An 11,371-nucleotide genomic window follows, 5' to 3' on the forward strand; every position below is an offset into this window, starting at 1 on the left:
ATGGCAAAAACCTTCCTCTACTAAAAATACAAAATTATCAGGGTGTGGTGTCACATACCTGTAATCCCAGTTACTCGGGAAGCTGAGGCAGGAGAATCGCTTGAACCCGGGAGGCGGAGGTTACAGTGAGCAAAGATCAAGCCATTTCACTCTAGCCTGGGTGACAGAGCAAGACTCCATCTCAAACAAAAAAGGAAAAAAAAAGACTGGGTAACTTATAAACATACGTTTTTCTCACGAGTCTGGAGACTGGGAAGTCCAAGCCACCGGTGTTGTCTGATGAGGGCCCACTTTTTCACAGACAAGTGCCTTCTAGCTGTGTCCTCTTATGGTAGAAGATAGGAGGCAGCTCTCCAGGGCCTCTTTTTGGGACGGAGTCTGGCTCTGTCGCCCAGGCTGGAGTGCAGTGGCACAATCTCGGCTCACTTGCAACCTCTGCCTCTCTCTGCCTCCTGGGTTCAAGCAATTCTGCCTCAGCCTCCTGAGGAGCTGGGACTACAGGGATGCACCACCATGCCCAGCTAATTTTTGTATTTTTGTAGACACTGGGTTTCACCATATTGGCCAGGTTAGTCTCAAACTCCTGACCTCAAGTGATCTGCCCGTCTTAGTCTCCCAAGTGCTGCGATTACAGGCATGAGCCACTGCACCCAGCCTCCAGGGCCTTTTTAAGAATGTCACTTATCCCATTCTTGAGGTCTCCACCCTCATTATCTAATCACCTCCCAAAGGCTCCACCTCCCAACACCATCATATTGTAGGTTAAGATTTCAACCACATGCCAGGCGTGATGGCTCATGCCTGTAATGCCAGCATTTTGGGAGGCTGAGGTGGGCGGATCATTTGAGGTCAGGAGTTCGAGACCAGCCTGGTCAACATGGTGAAACCCCGTCTCTACTAAAAATACAAAAAATTAGCCGGGTGTGGTGGTGCATGCCTCTAATCCCAGCTACTCAGGAGGCTGAGGCAGGAGAATCCCTTGAATCCAGGAGGCAGAGAGTGCAGTGAGCCAAGACAATGCCACTGCACTCCAGCCTGGACAACAGAGTGAGACTCCGTCTCGTGCCCAGCCAGACAGCAGCATCCCTTCATTTGCCCCTGTTTAAGTCACAAATTTTATTGATGGCTGCAATTAATGGCCTCTTTGTATCCAAGTCCTTTGCTCTATGACCCACCCATTCTCCCCTGACTGCCAAGGTGTCAGGACATGCTTGACTGGTTCCTGAATTTGCTGTCTGCACACGGGCAGTACATCAAGCCTCAGAGTGAACCCAGGTTAACTTTCAGGACAAAGAAAGTGGCCTGGCTGACTAGGCACAGTAAAGCCAAGCCTGGGTAGGTACACACTTGTGGTGCTGATCACGTATGTCGCATTTCTCTGTGAGAGTGCAGTCCCAACAGGAAAGTTTAATTGCTGGGGACTGCCCAGTGCTGTGACGCAGAACAGAGTTCTGGGTTGCTGTGGGGGTGACTGCGTTGACCACGGTTAGTGGCTTGCTGTATTGACACTCTGTGCTGTGTGACCATGGCTCCTGCCACCAAGAAGTGGAGTCTGTTTCCCCACCTCTGAATCCAGGCTGGTCCTGTGACTTGCTTTGTCCTGTAGATGAATGTAGTGTAACTTCCTGTGAGCCAGTTTCAAGCATAGGCCTTGGAAGCAAAACTTGACCTCCACCTGTCTTAGGTTTTCAGCTGGGGCTCTGCTGTGGTTTGATTGTGTCTCCCAAAGTTGGAAACTTCATCCCCAGTGTTGTGAGGTGGGGCTTGATGAAAAGTAATTAGGCCACATGGGTTATGCCCCTGTGAATGGGTAGATAACATTATTTCTGGGCCCAGGCATGGTGGCTCATGCCTATAATCCCAGCATTTTGGGAGGCTGAGGTGGGCAGATTACTTGAGGTCAGGAGTTTGAGACCAGCCTGGCCAAGCAGGTAAAACCCCATTTCTACTCAAAATACAAAAATTAGCCAGGTGTGGTGGCACATGCCTGTAATGCCAGCCACTTGGGAGGCTGAGACAGGAGAATCGCTTGAACCCAGGAGGCAGAGGTTGCAATGAGCTGAGATCGCACCACTGTACTCCAGCTTGGGCAACAAAGCGAGACTCCATCTCAAAAAAAAAACATTATTTCAGGAGTGAGTTGGTTATCCTGAGAGTGGTGTCTTATAAATGAAGGAGCTCATTCTGTCTTTGTCTTTCTCTCGCCCTCACTTTGCCCTTCTGCCATATGATGCCTTCCACTGTGCTAGGACACAGCAAGAAGGCTCTCGCTAGATGCTGGCTCCTTGATCTTGGTCTTCCCAGCCTCCAGAACTGTAAGCCAACTTCTATTTATTATATATGACCCATGCTGGGTTCAGTGGCTCATGCCTGTAATCCCAATACTTTGCAAGGCTGAGGCAGGAGGATTACTTGAGACCAGGCATTCAAGACCAGCCTGGGCAACATAGTGAGACCCCATCTCTACAGAGTTAAAAAAAATTAGTGGGGCATGGTGTCATGCACCTGTAGTCCTAGCTCCTTGGGAGGCTGAGTTGGGAGGATTGCTTGAGCCCAGAAGGTTGAAGCTACAGTGAACCATGATCATACCAGTGCACTCCAGCCTGGGTGACAGAGCAAGATACCTGTCTCTAAATAAATGACCCCATATGTGGTATTGTTATAGCAAAACAAAACAGATTAAGAGACTTTTTAATGAAAAGACAGATTCACAAAGAAAAACAATTTTTTTGTTTTGTTTTTTTGAGGCAGGGTCTTGCTCTTGTCCCCCAGGCTGGAGTGCAGTGGAGCCATCTTGGCTCACTGCAACCTCCGCCTCCCAGTTTCAAGCGATTCTCTTGCCTCAGCCTCCCGAGTAGCTGGGATTACAGGTGTACACCACCACGCCCAGTTACGTTTTTTGTATTTTTGGTAGAGACGGGGTTTCACCATGTCGATCAGGCTAGTCTGGAACTCCTGACCTCAGGTGATCCACCTGCCTTGGTCTCCCAAAGTACTAGGATTACAAGCATGAGCCACTGCACCCGGCGAAAAACAGTTTATTAACACAGGCAGCCAACATCACTCGGGATAAGCCTCAACAAAAAGTAACAAAGTGATGATTTGGAACACTGTCTTACACAGCATTTTAAAAAAAGACAGTAAATTTGTAGAGAAATGACGACCAAGGACAACAGTTTTAGGCTTCCAAAGGTAGTAAACTATGGGATGATAAATATCCGAGAGGAAGCTGATGCAGCAGGATTTGTCTGCAGCAGCCTCTGGTACCGCCTCTGGCTGGGCAGAGTTAATGGTTGTCTCCAGTGACGGAGAATTTATATTGTGCCTTTAGGCAGAAAAGGAGAGGGAAACCTGACCTTTTCCTGCACATTGTTTCTTAATTGCCATCAGCTGAAAATCATTTTAACGTGAAAAAGGCATAATCTGAGCTGACGCCTCTGCTTTCCTCCACCTGAAGAGAACCTGCGTGTGCTCCTTTGCTTCGGACCTCCACCTCTGCCCTGAGAAAGCCCCGGCCAGCCTGCTGGACAAGCAGGGACTATGAGAGGAAGAGTTCAGGTGTCCCAATCCAGGCCATCCTAGACCAGCCAGCCCCTCACCAGCCCCAGCTGATCAGCACGCAGCCACTTTGGCTACCTTCTACTGGCCAAAGCGAGTCCCAGGGCTCACCCAGATTCAGAGGTGGGGAAACTGAGTCCACCACTTGAGAGGAGTAGCTATAAAGACATTTGAGCGAGACCAGCTGAGCCCAGCACTGCCGGCCAAGTCGAAGACTTTAGGAGCAATAAAAGTGCTTATTGTGTTTGAATCATTTGAGTGTTGCGGTGGTTTGTTACAAAGCATTGCCTAACCCATACAGTCGAGAACAGAGAGCTCCTGGCACGTGCAGCTTCCAACTTTCCATGAGGGTTCAGGCTCCCGCCCTACTGGTAGGGCTGGAATTAGTCTCTCCCTTTACCTGTAGGCACTGTGATGCAGCTGGAAGTGTCTGGGCCCAGCAGTCACCCACAATTAGGGACAGGCATGCTTGCTGCTTCTGCTGTGGCTGTGGGAGGTCAGGAGAGGCAATCAAAGCACTGGATGTGCTGATGGGTGCATGGGAACAGTGTTGCCTGGAATAGGTCAGAGAACCCACCCACTATCAAGAGGCTGTTGGGGCCTCAATGGTGGGCCTTATTTTTGTTATTTTGCAATCAAGAAGATATATTATCCACATCAACACTGTGTCAACTCCTCATGGCCACCACAGACCCTGTGTCCCCCAGCTTTGCCTTTGTGGTGCCTTTGTCACCCACTCCTACAGACCGCCCCCTGCCACAACTGCCCCATCACCTCTACAGGGTTAAATCAATTGTTTTAATTTTTACCTACCTGATGGGTGAAAAATATTACTCGATGTTTCAATCTGCACTTCTTTAATTCCTGGGGCACCTGAACATTTTTTCATGCTTATTAATCAGCTGTATTCCTTTTTCGTTGTTCGAGGCCTTTGCCCACGTTTCTGTCGACTTACTGCAGGCTCTTTTGAGTGTGCTTTGTTATTTTTGTTGCAAATGGTTTCTCCTAACTTGTCATCTGTTTTTTGTTGTTGTTATTGTTGTTTTGTTTTGTTTTTTTAACTTACTTTATGGCATTTTCCCCTCAGGCTTCCTAAAAAAAGAAAGAAAAGCTTCGAGATAAAATTGATATACAACATCTACACATAAAGTGTAGTTTGATTAAACATTTGTATATACCTGTGAAATCAAATCACCACCTCATCACAGTCAAATTCCAAAAAGTTTCACCTAGTTTTTCATATTGTTGGATGTGAATCCTTTCCTTATGGTCAGTGGATTTTATGTCTTGTTCAAACGACTTTGTCCTCCTACGATGATAAAAATGGTCTTCACACTTGCTTCCAGTACTTTAGTAGTCTAGTGTTTTACGCTTGGATCTAAGTTGCATGGAATATTCCTGATCAGTGCGAGTCATCAGTTCTCCCAGCGCCCTCTACTGAATTATCTCGCTCATCACACACTCAAACTACCATGTGCTGGAATCTGTCCCTCACCCAAAGGCCCTCTCCACACCAGCGGATCAGGTGAGCAGTTTCTTTAGGTCGAATGACCCCTATGCTGAGGTTCAGTAGGTTATCCCCCGTCCCTTCACAAGTTAATGGATTTAGATTTAAGCACCACCCTCCCCCAGCAGATTCTCTTACAATTCAGATATCCTCTCACAGAGCAAATCCTTATTCTGTGAGTGACTCAATTCGGACCATGTTCCTTAAGAACCAGAGCTAGGCTGGGTGCACCTGTAATCCTAGCACTTTGGGAGGCCGAGGTGGGCGGATTGCTAGAGCTCAGGAGTTCAAGACCAGGCTGGGCAACTTGGTGAAACCCGGTCTCTACTAAAAAACAAACAAACAAACAAACAAAAAACTTAGCCAAGCATGGTGGTGTGTGCCTGAAATCCCAGCTACTTGGGAGGCTGAGGCATGAGAATTGCTTGAACCCAGGAGGTGGAGGTTGCAGTGAGCCGAGATCATCCCACTGCACTCCAGCCTGGGTGATAGAGCGAGACTCCGTTTCAAACAAACAAAAAACAAAAGAACCAAAGCTAAAGTCTTGATGAAATGGAAAGGATTGGTGAACTATCCATTTTTCCAAGATAGCAATTCATTCCAGCCAATCAAGCATTTTCTCCTTTGGGGGTAAGACCAGAAAACCTGGCCTGTCCTGCAAGTCTTATGTTATTCTGCTCCCAGTCCTCAAGAACTCCACTCATTCATTCAACACACATTATGGGTTGAGCACCAATCAGGCACTGGGCTGGTGTAGGAGCTGGAGACACAGCAGGACCAAAAACAGACAAAAAGCAAAAACCCCTGCCCTAGGCTGGGTGCAGTGGTTCACACCTGTAATCTCAGCACTTAGGGAGGCCGAGGCAGGTGGATCATCTGAGGTCAGGAGTTCAAGACCAGCCTGACCTATATGGTGAAACCCAGTCTCTACTAAAAATATAAAAATTAGCTGGGCATTGTGGCAGGCACCTGTAGTCCCAGCTACTCAGGAGGCTGAGGCAGGAGAATTGCTTGAACCCAGGAGGTGGAGGTTACATTGAGCCAAGATGGCAGCAATGGACTCCAACCTGGGCAACAGAACAAGATTCCATCTCAAAAACAAACAAACAAAACAAAACAAAACAAAAACCAGCCAGGCACAATGGCTCACACCTGTAATCCCAGCACTTTGGGAGGCTGAAGCAGGCAGATCATGAGTTCAGGCATTCGAGACCAGCCTGGCCCATATGGTGAAACCCCATCTCTACTAAAAATACAAAAATTAGCCGGACGTGGTGGTGGTGGTGCACACGTGTAATCTCAGCTACTCAGGAGGGTGAGGCAGGAGAATCACTTAAATCTGGGAGGCGGAGGTTGCAGTGTCACGCCACCACACTCCAGCCTGGACGACAGAGTGAGACTCAAACAACAACAACAACAACAACAACAAAAACCCTGCCCTTCAGGAACCTGCATTCTGATGGTGGGGAGATAGCCGAAAAATAAGCTTAATAAATGGCTACATTATTTAGCATATTACCAAGTGCCAAGGATTAAAGTGGAGAAGGATCGGGGGATTAGGAATGTATGTGTGTAAGTTTGTGAATTGTAATTTTTAATGGGGTGATCAGGGTAGGTCTCAGTGAGAAAGCAACATTTGAGGGAAGTCTTACAGGAGCTGAGGGAGTATGTTAAGGGCAATCATGGGTAGCCTGTCTGGGAGAAGAAAAGAGCTAACACTAAAGTCCTAAGGGGAGGCATCTGGCTTGTTGGAAAAGCAGCAAGGGGCCAGGGGGTCTGGTGTGCTGGACCACCTCCTCAGCTTCCTTAGGGCCCAGGAAACTTACATTTTCTGAGTCCTGCAAGGCTAAATGTCTTTTTTTAACCTGTCAATTCGTAACTGAACTAAAGATAGAATTCTAAATTCAAAATAATGTTTCGTAATGTAATACATAGTTGATTATGTAACCCTAAAATAATTGGTTTCTTCCACTTCTTTTTTTTTTTTTTTTTTTTAGATGGAGTCTCCCTCTGTTGCCCAGGCTGGAGTGCAGTGATGCAATCTCCGCTCACTGTTAGCTCCGCCTCCCGGATTCACGCCATTCTCCTGCCTCAGCCTCCCCAGTAGCTGGGAATATAGGCGCCTGCCACCACGCCCACTAATTTTTTCTTTTTTTTTTTTTTGAGACAGCATCTCACTCTGTTGCCCAGGGTGCAGTGCAATGGCACGATCTCGGCTCCTGCAACCTCTGCCTCCTGGGTTCAAGCAATTCTCCTGCCTCAGCCTCCCGAGTAGCTGGGATTACAGGCGTGTGACACCAGGCCCGGCTAATTTTTGTATTTTTAGTAGAGACGGGGTTTCACCATGTTGGTCAGGCTGGTCTCGAACTCCTGACCTCGTGATCCGCCCGCCTCAGCCTCCCAAAGTGCTGGGATTACAGGCTTGAGCCACCAAGCCCAGCCGGCAGAATTTCTTATTTCTATCTTTTTCTTCTTGTTCTATTTATTTTTCTTTCCCTTTCTTTCTTTATTATGATTAATTTGGTGGAGCAACACCATTTATTTCCAGGACCAGCACTGGATATAGTACAGTTAATGGAAAAAAGCTGTCAGCACTCATCACTGTCACAAAAATAATCCTACAGAATCTGAAATGCCAACAAGAAGTCCAGCTCCACTGGGAAATACCTGTAAATCACAGGTCTTTCCATTTCAACCGATATGACAAAAAGTTTCAGCTTTAATTATGTACCAAATTCCTGAGCCATCTTTAAAGTCTTGTGGGTTTTTTTGTTTGTTTGTTTTTTGAGACAGGGCCTTCTTCTGTTGCCCAGGCTGGAGTAGAGTGGAGCAATGATCACTCACTGCAGCCTTGACCTCTGGGGCTCAAGGGATCCTCCTACCTCAGCCTCTGGAGTTAGCTGGGACTATAGGTGTGTGCCACTACACCCAACTAATTTTTGAACTTTTAGAAGAGACAAAGTTTCCCTATGTTGCCCAGGCTGGTCCCAAACTCCTGGGCTCAAACAATCCTCCAGACTTGGCCTCCCAAAAGTGTTGGGTTTACAGGCATGAGCCACCTTGCTTGGCAGATTAGTGAATTGGTCACTTTTTAAAAAGATTTCAAAAGGTATGATTTATGTAGCATAAAATTCATTTATTTTAACTGTACGATTCAATGATTTTTAAAGAAGTTTTCAGGGTGGGCATGGTGGCTCACGCCTGTAGTCCCAGCACTTTGGAAAGGCTGAGGTTGATGGATCACCTAAGGTCAGAAGTTTGAGACAAACCTGACCAATATGATGAAATCCCGTCTCTGCTAAAAATACAAAAATTAGCTGGGCATGGTGGCATGCGCCTGTAATCCCAGCTACTTGGGAGGCTGAGGCAGGAGAATTGCTTGAACCTGGGAGGCAAACGTTGCAGTGAGCCAAGATTGCATCACTCCACTCCACTACATCCTGGGCAACAGAACAAGAATCCATCTCAAAAAATATATATATATTTATCAGCCAGGTACGGTGGCTCACACCTGTAATCCCAGCACTTTGGGAAGCCGAGGCAGGCGGACTGCTTGAGGTCAGGAGCGAAACCAACCTGGATAACATGGCAAAACCCTGTCTCTACTAAAAATACAAAAATTAGCCGGGCCTGGTGGCATGCGCCTGGAATCCCAGCTACTGGGGAGGCTGAGGCAGGAGAATCGCTTGAACCTGGGAGGCGGAGGTTGCAGTGAGCTGAGATCCTGCCACCGCACTCCAGCCTGGGCAACAAAGTGAGACTCTGTCTCAAAACAAACTGATCAAACAAACAAAAACATTATTATTCGTCAGAAGCCTCTTCATCACCTGGAACCTTGTGGACATCACTTGTCCTTGGTAACTTCCCTTCCAGAACACTATTGTTATTGGCTGCTATGGTCTGAATGTGTTCCCCCAAATGCATGTCCTGAAACTTCATGGGAATGCGATAGTACTGAGAGAAGGGGCCTTTAGGAGATGATTAAGTCAGAAGAGCAGAGTCCTCATTATGGGATTCAGACTCTTATAAAAGGAATTCGAGAGTGGGCTCCCTTTGTTACCATGTGAGGATGCCTCGGCGGTGCTATCTGTGAGGAACGGGCCGTCCTCAGACATAGAACCTGCTGTGACCTTGATCTCGGACCTCCCAGCTTCCAGAACTGCGAGAACATAACATTTCTGTTGTTAATAAAGTGCCCAGTCTCAGGTACTTTGTTACAGCAGTGCAAACAGACGGAACATTAGCTTATTCCTTTTTACGATTTCTCTGCCTTCATGTTAACAGGCTCTCTGAAGGGAGGTGAGACAAAAATGTGTGATCCACGAGGTCAGGAAATCGAGACCATCCTGGCTAACACGGTGAAACCCCGTCTCTACTAAAACTACAAAAAATTAGCCGGGCATGGTGGCGGGCGCCTGTAGTCCCAGCTACTCGGGAGGCTGAGGCAGGAGAATGGCCTGAACCCAGGAGGCAGAGCTTGCAGTGAGCCAAGATCGCGCCGCTGCACTTCAGCCTGGGCCACAGAGCGAGACTCTGTCTCAAAAAAAAGAAAAACAAACAAACAAAAAAAGTGTGATCCAATTTTGTTGCTCTGAACCTAATCTCTTTACATTTTATTTTATTTAAAACTTAAGTCGAGCTCTATAGAGGCCATATAGCTTCCCTCCCATACCAGTCCAACACCAGCCTTTGCATGGGCTCTTTCTACTATCAGTTTTAAATAGAGAACGTTCTTGTTCTGTTCATGAAGGTTTCATAAATGCTGGAGTTCAGTCATAACTAGAACTTTACATATCCGTTCTATCACTGTATTTTTCCAGATCCCTGGTAAATCCATACCTCGGGTCTGGTGGGGCGCATGCAATTCCCTACTTTGTCGCAGGGGGCGCTGCAGAGAAGGGCAGAGCTGGGCGCGCGGTCCCAGAGCGCGCCGTCCAGGAGGGGGCGCGTCCCTGGGGGCTGGGTCTGTGCGAGCCCTGCGCAACGTTGGGGGCGGGAACAACCCTGGCCCTGCGCTCGCGCGCTGCGGAGCCTTGTGATTGGAGGAGGCAACGGTCACTTGGCAGCGCCGTTGGGATTGGGGGAAGAGGGCCCCGGCTGGAGGTGACGCTGAGGCGGCGAGGGTGAGTGGTGGCCGGCCGCTGCCGCACTTCGGGCGCTCGTCCCTTATTTCTCTGTGGTGAATGGCGACGGGATGGAGCGCGAGGGGAGCGGCGGCAGCGGCGGGTCGGCCGGGCTCCTGCAGCAGATCCTGAGCCTCAAGGTTGTGCCGCGGGTGGGCAACGGGACCCTGTGCCCCAACTCTACTTCCCTCTGCTCCTTCCCAGGTACGGCCCGCCCCGCGCCTGCGCATTGCGCGCCCCGCCGTCGCCTCGGCAGGGCTGTGGGCGCCCCGAGTCTGGGCGGGGTCCCTGGTGCGCGGCTGACCTACTGGGTGGGCGCCGTCCTCCTGGAGCTGGGTCCTACTCCTTGTCCGGAGCCCCTTTCCCCGTCACTTCCTCGCCAGTCCCTGAGGCCGGGCCCGGGAGTCCTGGGCGTGAGGTGCAGGGAACGGCCGCAGGTGGGCCCGGGACTGGAGGGCGCCCGGCTGCCACCCGAGCGGTTCAGGTTCAGAGTTGCACCCCACGAGCCCGGGAGGCGGTGGTTCCTGCCCTGCCTGGGTTGCCGCACGGCGCCCGGCCTCCTTCGAGGTGCCTCGGAGCGGCCCGGCCAGGCTAAGGGGTCAGAGTTCGCGCTCCCCTTGCCTTCGCTGATCGCTGACGCCTCGGGCCAAATCTACCCTCTCCGAGACCGGCTCCGCTTTCTAGGAATCTCTTTCCCATACCTGGTGCCACCTGGTGCCGGTTCTCCCGCTAAGCCTTCCAGATCTTTGGCACAGCTTCCTTTGAACTCTTCCTCCCCGCTGCGGCGTGAGGTGGGCCTGCTGGGAGGGTTGCTCAGATTGCTAATGCCTGGAAGAACTCTCCGTGCGCGGAAAGCTGGAGGGAGGAGAGAGGACTCACCTGGGAAGGAGGAGAAAGGTTTTGAGGGGAGGCACAGTTATTCATGTAGACCTTGAAAGGCAAGAAGACTGGGGCCCCTGGCCCTGGAAGGGGAGGTGGGGCTCCCAGCAGAGGGGACTGAGATCTTCATAAACAATGAGGGACCAGAGCAGAGGGAAGGAGGACGAGATTCCAGCCTCTAGTTCCAAACAAGGCACCTGTGATTTCTCATCCCCTGGGCAGCGACTGCCAGGCGCCGTTCAGCGCACACCTGGGACTTGCAGTGTTATCACGTGCCCAGGGATTTTCCCGGAGGGATTGTGAA

General features: G+C 49.7%; 1 protein-coding gene and 1 long non-coding RNA gene across 5 annotated transcripts in view; one reads left to right on the forward strand and one right to left on the reverse strand.

The window, feature by feature from the left end:
• Window positions 1-140: 140 nt before the first annotated feature.
• LOC108527420 (uncharacterized) lies at window positions 141-11,365 on the reverse strand. 2 transcript variants are annotated; one of them, XR_001884805.1, is made up of 3 exons: window positions 10,890-11,365; window positions 4,372-4,650; window positions 141-180 (listed from the first exon to the last, which is right to left on the reverse strand). It is a non-coding gene; the product is annotated as an uncharacterized LOC108527420 (long non-coding RNA). The 2 variants fall into 2 exon arrangements; XR_001884804.1 differs by lacking the exon at window positions 141-180 and adding an exon at window positions 2,953-4,045.
• TMEM170A (transmembrane protein 170A) overlaps window positions 10,103-11,371 on the forward strand; it is an 18,786-nt gene continuing 17,517 nt past the window's right edge. Inside the window, exon 1 of one of the 3 annotated variants that reach the window (XM_017868686.1) lies at window positions 10,103-10,188. Coding sequence is in view for 2 of the 3 variants with exons in the window: in XM_017868685.1 (XP_017724174.1) it covers window positions 10,260-10,392 (133 nt within the window). In the remaining variant the exon portion in view is untranslated. Of the gene's footprint in view, window positions 10,393-11,371 lie in introns of all 3 variants that reach the window. The other 2 variants (XM_017868685.1, XM_017868684.1) reach the window with 2 other exon arrangements.

The sequence above is a fragment of the Rhinopithecus bieti genome, unplaced genomic scaffold (genome assembly GCF_001698545.2).
Source record: "Rhinopithecus bieti isolate Rb0 unplaced genomic scaffold, ASM169854v2 scaffold_2574, whole genome shotgun sequence".
NCBI classification, from domain to species: domain Eukaryota; kingdom Metazoa; phylum Chordata; class Mammalia; order Primates; family Cercopithecidae; genus Rhinopithecus; species Rhinopithecus bieti.